The 22,500-nt window shown below is 39.4% G+C and overlaps 1 protein-coding gene and 1 long non-coding RNA gene across 2 annotated transcripts in view; one reads left to right on the top strand and one right to left on the bottom strand.

Annotated features, from left to right (window-relative positions):
* Positions 1-22,500, bottom strand: part of LOC139754560 (uncharacterized) — a 625,282-nt gene that overhangs the window by 502,692 nt on the left and 100,090 nt on the right. The gene's annotated exons all lie outside the window — the stretch shown is intronic.
* LOC139754559 (nephrin-like) overlaps positions 10,992-22,500 on the top strand; it is an 894,341-nt gene continuing 882,832 nt past the window's right edge. The window contains exon 1 of the mRNA XM_071671918.1: positions 10,992-12,198. Within this exon, the coding sequence (XP_071528019.1) occupies positions 12,087-12,198 (112 nt within the window). The 5' untranslated portion in view covers positions 10,992-12,086. The remainder of the gene's footprint in view (positions 12,199-22,500) is intronic.

Consider the following 22,500-nt stretch of genomic DNA (forward strand, 5'->3'; position numbering starts at 1 on the left):
TCTCTCTCTCTCCCTGTAACGGTAATGAGAAATAGTAATCACTCATACACAATCAAAATAATAATCAAAATTAGTAATCATACATTTATATATAGTCGCGCACCAATGTATACTACGTTGTCAACACCATATCAGTCACGCACCAATGTATACTGCGTTGTCAACACCATATCAGTCACGCACCAATGTATACTACGTTGTCAACACCATATCAGTCACGCACCAATGTATACTACGTTGTCAACACCATATCAGTCACGCACCAATGTATACTACGTTGTCAACACCATATCAGTCACGCACCAATGTATACTGCGTTGTCAACACCTCATCATAGAAAATGAAATCTTTCCTACTCGTTTCTCTTCAGTGAAAAGCATTCACGCTGGTGCTCGTGTTCTAAAATGATTTATTCCTTATGCTTGAACCAGAATTCTTTCCTTCCTTCCTCCCTCTTGTTAGTATCAGAATCACTCTTCAAATAGGCTTGGAGACGATTGTATAACCCTTTCAAAAGGCTTTCGGGTGGAATGGTTAAATCTACTTTGAATCCTTTCTTAAGGGAATAACTTGTACAATCGTCCCTCTGCAAGTATGTGAAGCCACATCACGTAACTTAAAACTCACATCAAAAAGTTCCTTTAATATAACTGACACCTTCGTTATAAGGCTTCGTAAGTCTTACCAAATCCTCCGCTGGAAGAGTGTGAGGCAAAAGGAGAATAAACCCTCATCACAGCCTATGAGGAGAAGACGGTAGTGCGAGGGGAGGTGGTGTGTGATGTAGCAGAGAATGGTACATCTGAAATCTGGGTGTAACCCTTACGTGCCACTCGCTCATGAAGCAGAGGACTGAGAGAAACGACGAGAGTGAGACGGTTTCGACATCCAACGAATCTCCTCCTCGTTCTTGAATGAATGAATGTATAGGTTACCTAGCGTTAGTGGCCGGGATGTACGCATTCACGGGCCGCCCAGGGGTCAAGCGCATAGGTTCGAATCATGGTTGCGACAATCGGTCTACAGTCAACCCAGCTGTTCATCCACTCCTGTTGGTCGGTAAAATGGGTACCAGGCTCAGGCTAGGATATATATATATATATATATATATATATATATATATATATATATATATATATATATATATATATATATATATAGCGTTAATGGGAGGGCCTTATTAGTCCCTCACTAGCCGGCGCCATCTCAGCTTTCATTAAAAAAAATAAGTTTGACCATCACTGATGGCTGTTGTGGGGGTCAGAAGGTGGTAGAGACGGAGGTTGAGGCCCGAAGGGAGATAATTGGTTCGTTGGCTAGTTAAACTTTAGGCCTGTGGAGAACCAAAGGTTCACTGAGGTCGGAGTCTCATTTCTCATAACCAAGAGACGATGGAGAAAGGAGAAAAAAAAATATATATGTCAAACACCCTCATTAGGTGTTTAAGACACTGTGTATGTGTGTGTATACAGTCCTTGCACTGGAGTAGGGTAGGAGTAAGGAGGTAGTGTGAGAAGGAAGTTAAGACCGAAGCGGAGGCAACAGAAAGGAGTGTTTCGGTCGCTTTTCGATGCAGTATCGTTAAAGGAGCACATTCAAGGGGCGTCGGGAGGGAAGGAGGGAGGGAAGGAGGGAGGCAGAAGGAGGTAGTTGTGGTCAGATATTATCTAAGGCTTTGGTCCACGTAAGCTACAGTACCATTCTATCGACGACACAGGTCCAGTCCGCAGTAATCCACTCTCTCTCTCTCTCTCTCTCTCTCTCTCTCTCTCTCTCTCTCTCTCTCTCTCTCTCTCTCTCTCTCTCTAACTTGCATACATTAAAGATAACCATTGCGAAGTCTGGTAGTACAGTAATGTACATGGGTTTGCAACAAGTCTTCCCCTGGTGGCTGGTATTAATATGCAGATAGACAATGTATTTGCATTAGGACTAATTGGTTGGTATGTATAACGTATATATGATGCGTTAGGCTGCGAAACAAGAGATATTTCTACGAAGACATAAATCATATACAGGTCTTGTGTGTGTATGAGGGTGGGGATTATATATGTGTGTGTCTGTGTGTGTGTGTGTGTGTGTGTGTGTGTGTGTGTGTGTGTGTGTGTGTGTGTGTGTGTTTGTGTGTGTGTGTGTGTGGCAGGTAAAACCACAATGAAACGGAAAATACAAAATCTCATGCGCTTTCGTATATTACATTGTCAAGACTGAGTCCGTCTTCACTCTTGACAATGGCATACATGAACGCGCTAGAGTGAATCAGGGCATGTGAAGCGTCTGGGGTAAACCATGGAAAGCTGTGTAGGTATGTATATTTGCGTGTGTGGACGTGTGTATGTACATGTGTATGGGGGGGGGGGGGGTTGGGCCATTTCTTTCGTCTGTTTCCTTGCGCTACCTCGCAAACGCGGGAGACAGCGACAAAGTATAAAAAAAAAAAAAAAAAAAAAAAAAAAATATATATATATATATATATATATATATATACACTACTGCGTAAGACAAGAGAACAAATGGGAACATCGGTGAAGGGGGCTAATGGGGAGGTGATAACAAGTTGTGGTGATGTGAGAAGAAGATGGAGTGAGTATTTTGAAGGTTTGTTGAATGTGTTAGATGATAGAGTGGCATCTTACTCTGCTTTCGCGCAGTGGACCTCACCCTGGAAGTTGCAGGAGCTCCGTGAACGAGAATAGCCTCTGCGCATTCATGTGAATAAGTGTGTTCTCTTGGTGTCGTACATACACACACACACACACACGGATACAGCACCCTGAGAAGGAAACACCACAATAGACACAGACGCAGCTGGAACATTTCTCTCCGGTATAGTGACATGCACGACTGTATTGTGCGGGCAAGATTTAATTGAACTGCATGCCCAACCTCCGTTGTATGTCAGAGGCCAGTAATCAATAGATCAGGGTTACAGAACTCATCGGACCATAAGCCTTGCTGAGATCTGCAAATCTTTTAGCTCAACATGTTTACCACTTGTCGAAATAAGCGCATCATATCACTGGCTATTATGAGGGTATAATTGGACTTGCCTCTCTTTGATCTAAATGCAGTGCTCTGGCATTTGGCTTGTTACGTTGTTATAGAAGTAATTAGCGCATGTGTGTGTGTGTGTGTGTGTGTGTGTGTGTGTGTGTGTGTGTGTGTGTGCATATATATATATATATATATATATATATATATATATATATATATATATATATATATATATATATATATATATATATATATATAGATAGATAGATAGATAGATAGATAGATAGATAGATAGATAGATAGATAGATAGACAGATAGATAGATAGGTAGATAGATGGATATCGGAAATGATCACAATTTAGCGCGTGATCAAGTATCTTCATATGAGTTCACGGAGAAATGAAACACGATAAGTTCCCAAGTGCACTTTCGTGTGATAATCACATCATCAAGGGAGACACGAGAGAGAAATATAACAGTCTGTAAATATACAACGAAGAGACGTAGCTAGGACGCCACTTGGTAAACAAGAAACTTCCACTCGCTTACCAAATGGCGTCCGAGCTACGTCTCTTCGTTGTATATCAACTGACTTATATTTTTTTTGTGTGTCCCCTGATGATGTGATTATTACACGAAAGTGCACTTGGGAACTGACCGTGTTTCATTTATCCGTGTACTCATATATATATATATATATATATATATATATATATATATATATATATATATATATATATATATATATATATATATATATATATATATATACCAGTTTTTACTATCTTACAATGTTACTGGATCGGTGTTCATCGAATAAATATTGACACAGTAAAGGCTGCCACGCTAAACTAAGTTACAAGGTATATTTGTCAGTTCCGATGAGCAATAATTTTTGTTTACAAACTATTTGCTATTTACAATAGGGTAAACACATCGTCCTATGTCAACGGAAATGTCATGCATATATGATATTGATTATTCAGATCAGCCTAACCCCTCTCACTAGTACGTGTGTTGTGCACACGACGGTACGAATGGCCCGTCCTACCCATTCGTATTTTTGACTTTTAAAGATCAAGTGGAAGGTCACGTAGTCGTACATGGCAGGACGCACTGTCGTTTTCCATAAATCGTGCCTATCGTGGTTAGGGGTCGTATTATCGTGCTCAAGGGTGGTAGTTCCATCGTGTTCAAGAGTCGTACTGTCCTGCTTAGGGGGTCGTACTCTCCTTCATACCACAGTAGTTACGCGGTGATTACAATGGGATGGATCAAGTTAATGTAGACATAAGGCTCGTCTTGAAACCAATCTAAGCTATCGTTACAGCACACACACACACACACACACACACATACACACACACACACACACACACACACATATATATATACATATTCCTATGAGTCCACGGGGGAAAATGAAACACGAAAAGTTCCCAAGTGCACTTTCGTGTAATAATCACATCATCAGGGGAGACACAAGAGAGAAATATAACAGTCAGTTGATATACATCGAAGAGACGAAGCTAGGACGCCATTTGGTAAGCATTTGGACAATCACATGTTTACCAAATGGCGTCCTAGCTTCGTCTCTTCGATCCTTTCCATTTCCCGCTATAGCGAGATAGTATCAAGAACAGAGAACCGAGCCTTTGAGGGAAAAAATCCTCACTTGGCCTCCTTCTCTGTTCCTTCTTTTTGCAAACGTAAAAACTGGAGGGGAGGATTTCCAGCCCCCCGCTTCTATCACTTAATGGTAAGTATTCTAAGGGCATCCATGGCCAAAAAAAAAAAAAACAGTAAACAGACTTACGTAAAACAGATTGGGGTTGGATGGTTACCTCAAAAAGACTGCTGTATACACCATTATGTTTTAGTAAATTATCTGTTCTTTATGATAAGGCTATGTTAGATTAACATGTTGTAGGGCTAGATAACACGGCATACCTCAATAGCATATAACAATTTACGAACGTAATGACACAGTATTCTCCGTAATGATATGGTGTGGAAGAACGTCATGAAAGGCTGGCTATACATACCACCTCCTCATTACACATAATCAATGTATAAGCAATGAGGGCTCATGTAATAGATCTAAGCCACGAGTGATTTCTCAGAAAATATATATATATATATATATATATATATATATATATATATATATATACCTTGTGTGTGTATATATATATATATATATATATATATATATATATATATATATATATATATATATATATATATATATATATATATATATATACGAGCTAGTTCCCAAGGAATGGAGGAGGGGGTAAGGTATAACCTTGAGGGTACCTTTCATATTTCACGAATCCAAGTTCAACCTCGTTTCCCTTGGGGCAAAAGATGAAGAAGAAGAAGAAGAAGAAAGAACGGGCGTTTTATGGTACATGAGAACGACCAGGGTTCAGTGCATCGAGCACCACAAAAAGAATTATAATTCATAGAGTGACGGTGCTGCTTTTCTTCATTATGTGCTCAAAGATCGGCCATTGGATCCCCGGATCTCCCACCACCCTCCGTCGGAATGTATAATCACAATACACCCAAACCTACAGTAAGTTACAGCGAATACATCAGGAATACAATCACGCCATTACGAGGGGCAGACTAGACTAAACACATAACCCACGCGTCGATAGATATTCAGAAGACGATATTCGGTATGCCACGCGTCGATAGATATTCAGAAGACGATATTCGACAGATATTCAAAGACGATATTCGGTATTCCACGCGTCGATAGATATTCAGAAGACGATATTCGGTATGCCACGCGTCGACAGATATTCAGAAGACGATATTCGGTATGCCACGCGTCGATAGATATTCAGAAGACGATATTCGGTATGCCACGCGTCGATAGATATTCAGAAGACGATATTCGGTATGCCACGCGTCGATAGATATTCAGAAGACGATATTCGGTATGCCACGCGTCGATAGATATTCAGAAGACGATATTCGGTATGCCACGCGTCGATAGATATTCAGAAGACGATATTCGGTATGCCACGCGTCGATAGATATTCAGAAGACGATATTCGGTATGCCACGCGTCGATAGATATTCAGAAGACGATATTCGGTATGCCACGCGTCGATAGATATTCAGAAGACGATATTCGGTATTCCACGCGTCGACAGATATTCAAAAGACGATATTCGGTATTCCACGCGTCGACAGATATTCAGAAGACGATATTCGGTATGCCACGCGTCGATAGATATTCAGAAGACGATATTCGGTATGCCACGCGTCGATAGATATTCAGAAGACGATATTCGGTATGCCACGCGTCGATAGATATTCAGAAGACGATATTCGGTATTCCACGCGTCTATAGATATTTAGAAGACGATATTCGGTATTCCTAAGCTATCTACACTAACTGCTTTTTAGCCATAGGGTAAGACCCTCGGTCGATACATTAACGATAAACCGATATGATAAAGGATAACCAAATACACAAAGGCGGTGAACATAACGCGAAGGAATAAATGATAAGTCTTCGATGACCTAAGCATAGTAATAGTTATTTCTGCGCTTAATGATTGCCAGTTACCCATAATGGTTGCTAATTACCCATAATGGTTACCAGTTACCCATAATGGTTACCAGTTACCTATAATGGTTACCAGTTACCCATAATAGTTACCAGTCACCCATAACGGTTACCAGTTACCCATAACGGTTACCAGTCACCCATAATGGTTACCAGTTACCCATAGCCGTTACCAGTCACCCATAATGGTTACCAGTCACCCATAATGGTTACCAGTCACCCATAACGTTTACCAGTCAGCCAGAACGATTACCAGTTACCCATAACTTTTACCAGTTACCCATAATGGTTACCAGTTACCCATAACGGTTACCAGTCATCCATAACGATTACCAGTTACCCATAACGGTTACCAGTTACCATAATGGTTACCAGTTACCCATAATGGTTACCAGTTACCCATAACGTTTACCAGTCACCCATAACGGTTACCAGTTACCCATAATGGTTACCAGTTACCCATAACGGTTACCAGTTACCCATAACGGTTACCAGTTACCCATAACGGTTACCAATTACCCATAACCGTGGGCTAGATGACAAAGCAACACCGACAGACACACACACACACTCTGCAACTTTTGATGCATCAGTCAGAGGGAAACGTACAATGGCTTTATTTCTCTGAGAGGCATTAATACTAATCAGGTATGCATGTACTACCACGGGCTCCATGGAAGAAGTGTGTGTGTGTGTGTGTGTGTGTGTGTGTGTGTGTGTGTGTGTGTGTGTGTGTGTGTGTGTGTGTAGGCTAATCCCATGAGACTTGAAAAAACAGGAACGCGAAACCATTTTTTTTCCCGCGAAGGGACACAATCACTGTGAAAAGGGGGGGAAGACTAAGAGCGGTGGCCGTGGAGTTTATGGAGTTATGGATATGTTTTGGAGAAGCGAGTGGCCATTAGGAGGATTTTTGGGTCGAGTGTGCAAATAAGGAGGGAGAGAGAGAGAGAGAGAGAGAGAGAGAGAGAGAGAGAGAGAGAGAGAGAGAGAGAGAGAGAGAGAGAGAGAGAGAGAGAGAGGCAGACGGAAAAGACAGAAATACAGACATAAACAGAGAGATAGGGAGAAATCAAACAGTATAACATCGGGGAAAAATAAGCTACTAAGATTGATTTACTGATATGTAGATTTGATGCGGATCACTCATGAAATTTTCGGTTATTTACACTATTTTTACACACACACACACACACACACACACACATCATAAGTCAAGGGTTCAAGCCCGCATAGGATCGAATCTAATTCATCAGCAAACAGTAACTGACCTCCACTCCAAAGCCCCCACACTCACAATAGACTGTAAAGCCGCCTCTCTCTCTCTCTCTCTCTCTCTCTCTCTCTCTCTCTCTCTCTCTCTCTCTCTCTCTCTCTCTCCAAGACCCTCTCATTCCCCTCCTTCACTAATCCTTATTCACAAACAAATCAAACAGCCATGGCGACATCATACACCCTTGTCGTACACCCACCTTCACCTGGAACCACACACCTTCGTCTCCTCGCACTCGCACTATTGCCTTAGTCCAGTGACAGAAATTCCTCACTGTTTCTACTAACTTCCCTCCCATACCACGTACTCGTAACACCTTCGACAAAGCATTTCTCTGAGCGTTATCATATGCTTTCTCCACACATGCCACACACAAAACACCCCTCCTCTATCCCTAAGTATTTCTCACACAGGTTGTTGAAAGGCAAGCACCTGATCTACACATCATCCACGACTCTTGAAGCAACATCGTCCCTTCCCAGTCTGAGATGATTCTCTGTGTAATACCAACACATCCTCATTCACCACCCTCCCATACAACGTAGCAGGTACACTCAACAAACGCATGCCTCGGTTTACCTAAAAATTCACTTTTGTATCTCTTGTCTTTCTCCAGTAGCGCTATCCAGGCAGTCTGACAATCCCTAGGCAGCAAACCTTGAGCTACACACATAGATCAAAAATCCTAATTAAACAAACCACAGCACTGTCACCCTCCCATCCTTTTTACGACAAACTCAACAGCAGTCCCACGCACTTCAGCCGCTCTGCCACACTGTCTTACACAAACCTGTCACCACCGCTCTTCTTTAGCACCAAACCGCTTGCCAAGACTCACTCGTTTTGCATACCTACCACGTTCCAAACGCCCAACATTTGCCAACCTTTATCATCTAAGACATTCTGTGGTTCCTCACAAAGTCCACTCCATCTCCTCTTCAATTATTCTTAGCTTGTTACCACTTCCACCATCCTTTCCTTTTACCGATGGTTACATTTGTCGTCTTATTCTCCTTGAAACTTTCCACCTCCTGAAATATTTCCATATTCTTAATATACCTGCTTGAGGTTGTATCGTGAGTGAGAATTCATCTTTGGCGAGGCAGTATTATTGTCAGTCGAAGAGCTCTCTCTCTCTCTCTCTCTCTCTCTCTCTCTCTCTCTATATATATATATATATATATATATATATATATATATATATATATATATATATATATATATATATATATATATATATATACATACACACATATACATATATATATATATATATATATATATATATATATATATATATATATATATATATATATATATATAAACTCATAAACACAGAGATATATACATGCAGGAAAACACACTCACATACACAATCATATGTAACATGTAACATACGCACGTACATACAAGGTACAAGACACGAGGCAACACGAAGCGTGAAAACTCCCTCCCCGCAACACAAAAAGGGTAATCAAAACACCAAAACACACGAGTTGTGTGTATGGTCTTCGACAACACACACACACACACGATGCAAGACATTTTAACCCAGCTCTCCTCTTTGCCCTGTGGCATACCGCGTCACATTTCACCTGACTTCCTCTCTAATTCTCGCATCAGAAGTTTTTTTTATATTATCTATTCCCAGAACCTCCCAAATGAGTGTTTATTCAAATGACCTCGTAGTGTTAAAGTGGCGCCATACCAGCACTTCTTTTTGGCACAGTACTCTGACTTGCAGTTTTTCATAAGTGGGCGTCGATTTCGCTGACCATCAAGCAATACGAAATGGTTCGTCTTCATCCCGGAAGTTTTTAAACAGTTGTCTAAGTCAAATTAAGAGATTTATACTCGTAAATCATATATTAGTTCAAAATAATTAATGGGAAATATTTATATCACAGTCTTACAGCATATTTTCTAAAATAATCAAAATTTGGTATATCAAACTAGGTAATTGGCAATACATTTGCTTTGTTTACATTCTGTGGTAACGATCGTTCGCGCGGTAGTTAGAACTTCCACCATGGCCCACGTAACAATCAAACGATGAGCACGTCAGTCTACATGCTCACTGCATGTTGGCTTATGTTGACGCTAACGAAGCGATCGGTCAGCTGCTTCCACTTCGCGTATCCGACAGAACACACGAAGAAATAAGAAGAAAAAGACGATAACTAGGAAACAAATGCAAAGAATTTGACTCACGAAATCCTCGTATGACGCCACTTCAACCAGGGATCGGAATATTTGTTTACATTTTACGACAATCACAATAGTTGTTCGTGGGTGTCAGTGATTCCAATAGTTTCAGGGAAAATAAAAAAGAAAAAATATGGTGGCTATGAGTCGGCATTAATCATATCTCTAGAGCAGTCTAGCATATGCATTAACAACGCTGTAATTGTTTCGGTATATCAATAAAAAAAAAAAGAAAAAGGAAAAACGGTAGATGGTAGTTAGTAAATTCTTACAAGACCCCGAGGGATAAATGATCATTAAGTTGTTTAGTAACATGCTATGTTCCCGCAGCGTCGTCTCCCCCCCCCCCTCCTCCCCATTTTCAAGCTTTAATGTCTACAGTAATTGTTTTTATTATTCTAGGAAGACTGAAGAGAATGTTAAAACGGTACTAATTGAAAACGGCGTTCATGCAAAACAATTTAGAGTTGCATACTGTGGAAATAACAATGGCACACTAAAGTGAAAATAACCATTGTGAACTCAGATGGCAATAACATGACAATGAACATTTGTAAATGTAGAATATATGTGGAAAGTAATTACCAGGCAAAAAAATAAAGGCCACAGAAAGTTATACATTTATGATAAGCATGTACGGTTGTGTATACACCGCCTTCCCTAAAAGAGTGTACGAGTCTTTTCACGGCATTAGCCTATCTGAATCTGCATCTCGGTAATTCAAACTAGACCATAAAATCTCTCTTCCTGTATTAGATCATCAAAACAGGCTGATGAGAAATGCCCCTTCGGGCCTGCCTCCCTGAGGGTGTGAGTGGTGCGCGGAGCTCGATGCAGGCGGACGGTAAGGTAGCAGCAGGCCGGGATGAACAGGACCCATCCAACGAGCGAGGGACCAGTGCTCTCTGCGTGCTGGTGTGAGACAGACTTACAGCACTCGCTCCGCGCTCCCGGTGTGTCTGTGTGTGTGTGCGTGTCTGTGTTTCCTCGCCAAACCGGTGTTTTAGAACGCGAGCACACTCGGAAAAAATAAGATTAATATAAAGAAAAGATGAAGCCTCGGCTATAATTCGTGGAGATTACCGTATATTACAGAGGTTTTTAAACGTCCTTTTTACTGATGATAATTGGATTATAAGCAGTACTTAGGTGTGTGTGTGTGTGATGAATTACCTTGTAACTTGGGTATGCGCATCTGTCTTAGTTAAATGACAGTATACGGAGAGTAAATAATAGATCTGAAGTGCCAAAAAAGAGTGAATAGCAATTTAAAAAAAAAGAAAGTTTTTACTGTGCGTTGACTTTGTGGAAGTTATATTTGGAAAAAAAAATATAAGAAAACAAGACTGAAAACTCTTTGTGGTGATAAACTGACAATAACTCTACTACCTCCAAACTCGTTTAAGTTAAGCTGGAGTAGTTTTAGTAAATAAAGTTGTCTTTAGTAAGCTTAGTGAATGAAGTCAATCATAGTGAATCAAATAACTCTGTACTTTACTATCTGTACTTTAAATATTAAGTGTGTAAATATAGTCAGTAGTTCTTCACTGAACTCAAGTCAAGTTTTACTTACATATGAATAAGTCCAATTTCCATGAGGCAGACTTAACTTTAGATGACTGACCAACCTTAATATAATTAATTACGAGGCGAATGTTGCTCTAGTGAATATCAAATGTATCCAGATAACCTTGACTTTTAAACTGAAACAAGGAGTAATACGAAAGATTATAATATCTTGGCTGACTTCAATGTAAACAAGGATTGATAAAAGAATAATCATAGCATCTTAGAACTCGATGGTCTCAACTTAAGCGCGTGAAAATAAAAAGCTTAGTACTGTCCTCATAAAACTCTTCTTCGAGTGAGCGGGATCTTAAAAGTGCATCAAAACTCGTTGTCGTAACCCACCTCACCCACCCAACCCACCGACTCTCCTAAGTGGTCTGAATGACATCCTCCACTGAGGACAGTGGGTGACTGACGGGAGTGATCGGGTGAGAAAGACAAGCCTGGTTACCACCATGTTGGGGCCCACTGTGACCTGTAGTTGGACCTGGGCGCTACAGGTTCTGGTCTGCTGTCAGGTCGCGTCTCGCCACACCTCAACGGCAGCGTTCACCTTCGCCGCTACCGGTAAGTACTCAAGCCAGAGGAACCTTTTTGCTTTAGGAACACCTTAAATCTTTCATAGGCAAATACCTTCTTCCACCACACCTTTTCAAGCATTCGATTATTTCATTATATATCTTTTTTTTGATCTATTCATTTGTCTCATCGGCTAGAAGCCACGCAACCTATTTATTTAAACACTTATGCTGATATATACATATATCTCGGCGAGGGTACTTGGAATGATATATAAAAAAGGCGATAACTCATTTCAGTATGTTTTAATGATACTGACATTTAGGTTACACATCTTGGTGCGCATATGTGTAACAGGAGTTGCAAGATGGGATGAACGAAAAGACACATGAATGCGAACAATGAGAAAGGTTTGTGTTCGTATTTATATGTATCGTTTTTGTCCATATAAGGTAGAGAGGAATAATCTATGGTGGATGAATGAACGTGGGACAAACGGATACCGGTTTTTTTTTTAATGGCTCTATGAATAGGCTCTCTAGTTCTGTTGCTGATGAGGCTCTTCGTTACTGCAATCGGGCTGCGTTTTCCCCTCATTTAAGTGAACACAAAGCACGAATATAAATATATATATATATATATATATATATATATATATATATATATATATATATATATATATGGAAAGTTTATTTATACTCTAGTTATTCAGAAAGTTAGTAATACAAAGTGGAATTCTCCTGCTCGAAGATTACAACACAAATGAAAAGTTACCTTTGGCTAGGCTGTATCGTTAGGAGTACTGACTCATCATAGAACTCACTCCAAAGGGGTCCATAGTTCCCTGCTCCTGGATGTAGTGCAACCCTTGACTGCAGGATGTTATGGAAATACATCGTAGGGAATACCAAGATTTTTTTTCTTAGAAGGAAGCTCTTGGGCAATTATGAATAAGTATACATAGATTTCATATATATATATATATATATATATATATATATATATATATATATATATATATATATATATATATATATATAATGCGATTATTTTTGTACCGTGCGTATATCTGTGCCTGTGTGTCTGTGTATTCATTTTAATATCTAATTATGTGTGAGCTTTTTTAGGCTTGTGGCCTCCGTGTCTCTTAACATATAATAATTGCTTATGTCTGTCACTTCTTGCCAGCGTATCGTAGGTATGATATTAGCTGAACTGTTTGCTCTAATTGGCACAGAATCTTGTCAGGCATGACGTAAAGGGCAGCAAAGCTTTCACTTATTTTTTTTTTTCTACCTTTTTGGTAATTACCATAGTTTTACGACCGATGCTAGTGGTCAGGGAAACAGTTGATGTTCTGCGCGTGACGTAACTTGCAATTTTTCCCCAACTGTCGTTATCTATGTGATTATAGAATAAGAATGACTTATCTTTTACGTTCCATGTTGTATACACCTAAGCTTCCGTTTCTCAGACAAACAGAACCTCCCTAAAGTCTTATAGCCTAACCTAGCTACAAGTAGCCTAGCCTAGCTACAGGAGTCTTAGCCTAGCATACGAATCTTAGCCTAGCGTATGATCTTAACCTAGCATACGAGTCTTAGCCTAGCTACAGGAGTCTTAGCCTAGCATACGAATCTTAGCCTAGCGTATAAGTCTTAGCCTAGCATACGAATCTTAGCCTAGCTATAAGTCTAAGCCCAGCATACGAATCTTAGCCTAGCTACAGGAGTCTTAGCCTAGCATACGAGTCTTAGCCTAGTGTATGAGTCTTAACCTAGCATAAGAATCTTAGCCTTGCTACCGGAGTCTTAGCCTAGCATACGAATCTTAGCCTAGCTACAGGAGTCTTAGCCTAGCATACGAATCTTAGCCTAGCGTATGAGTCTTAACCTAGCATACGAGTCTTAGCCTAGCTACAGGAGTCTTTGCCTAGCATACGAATCTTAGCCTAGCTATAAGTCTAAGCCTAGCATACGAATCTTAGCCTAGTTATAAGTTTAAGCCTAGCATACGAATCTTAGCCTAGCTACGGGAGTCTTAGCCTAGCATACGAGTCTTAGCCTAGCGTATGAGTCTTAACCTAGCATACGAGTCTTAGCCTAGCTACAGGAGTCTTAGCCTAGCATACGAATCTTAGCCTAGCGTATAAGTCTTAGCCTAGCATACGAATCTTAGCCTAGCGTATGAGTCTTAACCTAGCATACGAGTCTTAGCCTAGCTACAGGAGTCTTAGCCTAGCATACGAGTCTTAGCCTAGCGTATGAGTCTTAACCTAGCATACGAGTCTTAGCCTAGCTACAGGAGTCTTAGCCTAGCATACGAGTCTTAGCCTAGCGTATGGTCTTAACCTAGCATACGAATCTTAGCCTAGCGTATGAGTCTTAACCTAGCATACGAGTCTTAGCCTAGCATAGGAATCTTAGCCTAGCGTACGAAGTCTTAGCCTAGCATACGAGTCTTAGCCTAACTGTAGCCTAGCGTAAGAAATCTTAGCCTAGTGTAAGAAAGCCTTAGAAATGCGGTGATTCGGATATTCAGGATGCTATCCATGAATCATAATGAGCATGAAAGAATTTATATATATATATATATATATATATATATATATATATATATATATATAAATGGATCCATTTTGTACGCTTTGTAAAAAAGTATTTCACATATTCTGATGAGTTTAGCGTCGGGAGTTGTTTTGGCTTGATCGACAAGTCGACGTCTGTTTTGTAAATACATAATGCTAACGTCTCTGTCTTTTAGGCTAATTTTTTTTTTTTTTGTGGATTTTCACGAAACGTATAATTTTACGACGTGTATTCAAACGTAACAAGTATACTAAGCTCCACGGTCATTGCATTTATACTGACACATCTGCTGCAGTGGTGTGACGAGAGACGAGGAAAGGAAAAAGGAAAATGGTCATTTTATCAGACTGCTTAAGGGAACGCGTCAGCGAAGAGTAATAATTGGAATCAATATATATATATATATATATATATATATATATATATATATATATATATATATATATATATATATATATATATATGATGTGATTATTACACGAAAGTGCACTTGGGAACTAATCGTGTTCCATTTTCCCCGTGTACTCATAGGAATATCTTGATCACGCACAAAATTGTGATCCTTTCCATCATAGGAATATATATCTATATCTATATATATATATATATATATATATATATATATATATATATATATATATATATCGTCTGCCATCGAAATACTGTCGCTTGTTCGATGTCTCGTATGTTAAGTATGTCAGGGCAAAAAGTCTTGTCCTCTCTCGTCCTCAAAAGTGCTTAGATTCAGTGTTATTCAGAGGCAATGTCCTAAAACTAGACTGCCGGATAAGTTCATGCAAATGATGGGGGATTATGGCTTTTCCCCGTGCTTTTATGTCGGCGAAAGCACATCCATAAAAGCAACTGCATGATCCAATTGCTTACATTTTGTGTCTGAGGAGTTTGAAATTATATTTCGAAATGAAATATTCGAGATAAGCTTGTGGAGTGAACGTGTGCCACTCACAGTTTGACGATGAGCCGCGTTGTGCATGGACGCGCATTGAAAAAGGACTCTGTGAGGTAATCCATCACGAGTTATTGAGGTCGATGATATATATACACACCCAACTTTAGTTACAGTTGTTCGTTTTTCTTTTTTTTTTTCATTCACTTCTGGGGGGAGATGGTCCGACGATGACTCCAGTGACGAAAATGGTTGGGTTGAGGGTCCCTAATGGATAACCGCAAGAATAAATGTATCTACGAGTTTAGTTAGAGAGAAAGGAAGATAATAATGTGTGAACGAGGGTGGTAGGAATGACTTTATAAATGGACTTGAAGGCAACAGAGGAATGTTACGCTTGCAAAGCCACATCCTTGGTGTCACTTGATGTCTTAGAGGTCTCTGGGTAATGACATATATATATATATATATATATATATATATATATATATATATATATATATATATATATATATATATATATATTATCCTTGGGAGGTGTGGGTCTCAGGTTGACATTCATGCATCAAGATGAGGTGGATATTTTAGCGGGGAGAAAAATATTCAAAATATGGGGCTTCGGATTCCATCGCGAAGGAGAATTCCAATAATGGATCATGCGAGACCAGATTATAAAAAGGAGACTTTTCATCCCCTATATTTTTTGATGTACAATCAACACCTGGGGGAACTTAAGGAGGGCCACATAAAATAGACTTGAAATTTCAGAGAGAGAAATTACTTTTTGGATGAATTACTCAGTGAACGAGCGAGAGAAGGACAGAGAGATAGAGGAGAGGAAAGCAAACTTGATAACTCTATTGTACACTAATTGACCACTTAGAAGACGAGGTGGCTTGGGTAAAAGATAGCAGGGTAGGGCGTTATGCCACAGTGAATGAAGAGGGGGAAAAGAAAAATGTATAATTTTGTTCAGCTTATCATTATCGTGTTAGCTGCAGCTGATGGTATGAATCAGAAGCGAGGTGTTCATATTTGTTATCTTCTTGTTACGCACATGATGTTAATGAGATATGATATAACTAACACACACACACACACACACACACACATATGTATATATATATAATATATATATATATATATATATATATATATATATATATATATATATATATATGTATATATATACCTACGGTTATAAAAATGAAAGGATTTTTTTCGATTTACAAGATTTCACTAACATTTACACATAGGCAGCAGAAGAGGATATAACTTAAGAAAATAACTAGATTAGAAAAGAGAAAAAAATGAACCCTTGCAACCAGTCTCCGCTGATACATTGCACAGTTTCAGGAAGGAGTGTTGAGGAATGCGGAGCTGTGAAATATATAGGTACAGAGGGGGAATCTTGAAGGTTTTAATACCATCTGTAACGCTTAGTCGCCGGATCAAGGAGTGTGTGTGTGTGTGTGTGTGTGTGTGTGTGTGTGTGTGTGTGTGTGTGTGTGTGTGTGTGTGTATCAATAGATACTTCAGCAGAGTGCTAATGGCCCCGTGGGATCGTCAGGAGAAGAGGTATGTGAATTTTAGGAGAGGCCAGAAGGGTTTTTAGAGACTCGGGAGAGGAAAACAAGGAGATACTTATGAAGGGATGCGATTGGAGAGAGAAAGAGGCTTGAAGGAGGGTCCTGTGTGCTCAAGGGGGATCGAGACAATATGTCCCAGAGAATTGACAAGTGTGGCAAGATGTTTTGGTTGGGTGGTGGTGGTGGTGGGCGGGAAAGCAACGGAGCGACTTCGAAGACCAAAGAGCAGGAGGAGGAGGAGGAGGAGTAATGGATATAAAGGGTCTCTTGGTGTGGACAGAGTTGCATGAAGTGTGCTACATTGACGAATCTGTTTGCGAGGGTTTTAGTCAAGGAAGCGGTGTTGCTGAGGGTCAGTAGGGGAAATGAGATTTTTATAGGTTTTTCTGAACCTAATTGTCTAATATTTTGTTTTTTCATGATAAGTTACTAAGCCAGCAGGTTACGAGCGAGAGTATTCATGAACGAGACAGTTAAAGTACTTTAATGCACCTCATTGTACTTTTAGATACATATTTCGTTGGCTTTGATGAGTTTTATATGTCAGTTTCTCTCTGGGTGTTTGAGTACGATATATGTACGATAGGTATATCGCAAAATCATAGCGTGTGCAGCTAATTCTTTGCATGGAAAAAAATCTTCCGTTCTGTCCGTCAGTCTCTCTCTCTCTCTCTCTCTCTCTCTCTCTCTCTCTCTCTCAAATCACTGCTCATGCCTAACTTGGAAAATCAGTGTCCAACTGTTCTGGCTCCTCTTCTGACTGACGAAAGGGAAAACTTAACATCTTTGCGACTCTCTCTCTCTCTCTCTCTCTCTCTCTCTCTCTCTCTCTCTCTCTCTCTCTCTCTCTCTCTCTCTCAAATCACTGCTCATGCCTAACTTGGAAAATCAGTGCCCAGCTGTTCTGGCTCCTCTTCTGACTGATGAAAGAGAAAACTTAACATCTTTGCGGCTCTCTCTCTCTCTCTCTCTCTCTCTCTCTCTCTCTCTCTCTCTCTCTCTCTCTCTCTCTCTCTCAAATCACTGCTCATGCCTAACTTGGAAAATCAGTGTCCAACTGTTCTGGCTCCTCTTCTGACTGACGAAAGAGAAAACTTAACATCTTTGCGACTCTCTCTCTCTCTCTCTCTCTCTCTCTCTCTCTCTCTCTCTCTCTCTCTCTCTCTCTCTCTCTCTCTCTCTCTCTCAAATCACTGCTCATGCCTAACTTGGAAAATCAGTGCCCAGCTGTTCTGGCTCCTCTTCTGACTGATGAAAGAGAAAACTTAACATCTTTGCGACTCTCTCTCTCTCTCTCTCTCTCTCTCTCTCTCTCTCTCTCTCTCTCTCTCTCACTGCCAGCATCATACCTCAGGGCAAATCACTCCGTACAAGAGCGGAACAATGAGGAGGTTGTGATGAAGGCAATCCCACACGATGCTTCACCTTCCCTGTGTGTGTATGCTCCTGGTCAACGCCACTGTGTGTAGTGCGTGGTACGGACTTCCCCATCCGGATGTCCCAATATCTGTTTTTTTTTAAGCGAACTATTTCCAATTCGTTCGCGTATTTCGTATCTGTAGACGTGTATATATATATATATATATATATATATATATATATATATATATATATATATATATATATATATATATATATATCACTGTTTCTTATTGGTATACTTATTTCGTATTTTTAGATAAAGAATTTACTTGTTTAGTGAGTTCATTCATCATCAGAGATATCTCATATTGATCGAAGTGTCTGTTGATCATTCATCCGTAATTTTATTTGACCTTTTACATTTTTTTTTCTTTTTACATATTTTCTGGTAAAGTCTCTGAACTTTACTACTTTGTTTCTTTTTTTTTATATTATACGTATCTGTGATTATCATAATTATACAACCCCAAAAATCCTATTCAAGGTTTCCCACAGCTTTCACACTGCGCTCCACGCAGGAGCAGGGGAAATGAATATGATGGGACTTCTTAGGGGGATGAGAAGAAGGTACTTCCTATTACTGAGGTAGACTTTTCCCTCCATTGTAAGCCAAACTTACGGTGAAGAAAATAGAATATCATGAATATATCATCTAATGCATTTTAATGCATTTTAGTTGCTTTTTATGAATGCAATTAATGTAATTAATGAACTGTATAAAGAGGAAAAAAAATTAGCACATCGCTGAAAACGAATTTTGAAAGAAGCGTAAGCAGAATAGCGTTCACATTGCATTGAAGTGGATGAAATCTGTGAAAGACATTTTATTCCTCACAGTTCGGATACCGCATCTAATTCCTCTTCGTTCGGATACCGCATCTACTTCTAGTTCGGATACCGCATCTAATTCCTCGTAGTTCGGATACCGCATCTAATTCCACATAGTTCGGATACGGCATCTAATTCCACATAGTTCGGATACCGCATCTACTAACTCATAGTTCGGATACTGCATCAAATTCCTCATAGTTCCGATACTGCATCTAATTCCTCATAGTTCGGATACCGCATCCAATTCCTCATAGTTCGGATACCGCATCTAATTCCTCGTAGTTCGGATACCGCATTTAATTCCTCGTAGTTCGGATACCGCATCTAATTCCTCATAGTTCGGATACGGCATTTAATTCCTCATAGTTCGGATACCGCATCTACTAACTCATAGTTCGGATACTGCATCAAATTCCTCATAGTTCGGATACTGCATCATATTCCTCATATTTCGGATACCGCATTTAATTCCTCGTGGTTCGGATACCGCATTTAATTCCCCATAGTTCGGATACCGCATCTAATTCCTCATAGTTCGGATACTGCATCATATTCCTCATATTTCCGATACCGCATTTAATTCCTCGTGGTTCGGATACCGCATTTAATTCCCCATAGTTCGGATACTGCATCTAATTCCTCGTAGTTCGGATACTGCATCTAATTCCACAAAGTTCGGATACCGCATTAATTCCTCATAGTTCGGATACCGCATCTAATTCCACATAGTTCGGATACCGCATCTAATTCCACATAGTTCGGATACCGCATCTAATTCCTCATAGTTCGGATACCGTATTAATTCCACATAGTTCGGATACCGCAGTGGCCACAACGGTGTGGAAAATATGTTTCCTGTATCATGAAAAATTTTACTTTATTTTTTTTTTACATATTTTATGTCCAATTTGATCGTGTTTTTTGTTTTTAAATATAGACCTCATCGTAGGGTTATTCATTATTACAATAAATAAATAAATAATAAAAAATAAATGAAATGAAAAAAAATGGGTCTGGGATCTAAATGTTGCATTTTGGTCAAACAGTCGAGTTATTATACCCGTGTAGTAATTAGAGTTTTTTTTTTTGTGTGTGTATGAATGATGAGTTAGTAATTTTTTGATATGGGTTTGATAATTCTCTGGTATACGATCATGTCAGTGTGTGTGTGTGTGTGTATGTGTGTGTGTGTGTGTGTGTGTGTGTGTATGTGTACGATGACATATTTGTATTTGATATTTCCCATATATATATATATATATATATATATATATATATATATATATATATATATATATATATATATATATATATATATATACATCTATATAAATATATATATATATTTTTTTTTTCTTTTTTGCTTTGTCGCTGTTTCCCGCGTTTGCGAGGTAGCGCAAGGAAACAGACGAAAGAAATGGCCCAACCCACCCCCATACACATGTATATACATACGTCCACACACGCAAATATACATACCTACACAGCTTTCCATGGTTTACCCCAGACGCTTCACATGCCTTGATTCAATCCACTGACAGCACGTCAACCCCGGTATACCACATCGCTCCAATTCACTCTATTCCTTGCCCTCCTTTCACCCTCCTGCATGTTCAGGCCCCGATCACACAAAATCTTTTTCACTCCATCTTTCCACCTCCAATTTGGTCTCCCTCTTCTCGTTCCCTCCACCTCCGACACATATATATTCTCTTGGTCAATCTTTCCTCACTCATTCTCTCCATGTGCCCGAACCATTTCAAAACACCCTCTTCTGCTCTCTCAACCACGCTCTTTTTATTTCCACACATCTCTCTTACCCTTACGTTACTTACTCGATCAAACCACCTCACACCACACATTGTCCTCAAACATCTCATTTCCAGCACATCCATCCTCCTGCGCACAACTCTATCCATAGCCCACGCCTCGCAACCATACAACATTGTTGGAACCACTATTCCTTCAAACATACCCATTTTTGCTTTCCGAGATAATGTTCTCGACTTCCACACATTCTTCAAGGCCCCCAGAATTTTCGCCCCCTCCCCCACCCTATGATCCACTTCCGCTTCCATGGTTCCATCCGCTGCCAGATCCACTCCCAGATATCTAAAACACTTCACTTCCTCCAGTTTTTCTCCATTCAAACTCACCTCCCAATTGACTTGACCCTCAACCCTACTGTACCTAATAACCTTGCTCTTATTCACATTTACTCTTAAATTTCTTCTTTCACACACTTTACCAAACTCAGTCACCAGCTTCTGCAGTTTCTCACATGAATCAGCCACCAGCGCTGTATCATCAGCGAACAACAACTGACTCACTCTCCAAGCTCTCTCATCCCCAATATATATATATATATATATATATATATATATATATATATATATATATATATATATATATGATCACAATGTTTGATAGTTTTCCTATGAAATGCGATCCTGAAGCCATAACTTTTTATCCCTTATGTTTAGTCACAAATAAAACATCTGAACCAATCTCTTGAGTTCTGAATCTATGTCAAACGTCGGCGCTCGTACTATAAGTAAGTAGGGATTTAACTTTTATATACCATCGTATATTTCTTTTCGCTTATAACAAACTTAACTCTTCATTTCTTGCTATTTCAGATTAATGACACCACTTCTATTTTTAAGGCAGTTTAGGTCCTAATATTATTTCTATGTGGTACGTTTCTTTCTCTTTTTTTTCAAAGAGTCTCAGCTGAATTCATTAAGAATATATAATATTTCAACTCTCGCCAAAAGAAACGAGTTCTAATATGATCTGGAACATAAAGTGTTTATATTCAGTACATAGGCTTCCCTCATGTACTCAATTTAGGGCCTGCGCTGTTATTACGCTAATTTTCTTATCAGTAACTAGATGGCTAATTAAGGTATATTACCAAACGCTTAATCATATAGAAGAGAATATTGCACACCTCTCAGACGGGGGAACATAAACTGTAATTTCACTACATATTGACTGCCATGGTTTTCAT

Source organism: Panulirus ornatus, chromosome 17, assembly GCF_036320965.1.
Source record: "Panulirus ornatus isolate Po-2019 chromosome 17, ASM3632096v1, whole genome shotgun sequence".
NCBI classification, from domain to species: domain Eukaryota; kingdom Metazoa; phylum Arthropoda; class Malacostraca; order Decapoda; family Palinuridae; genus Panulirus; species Panulirus ornatus.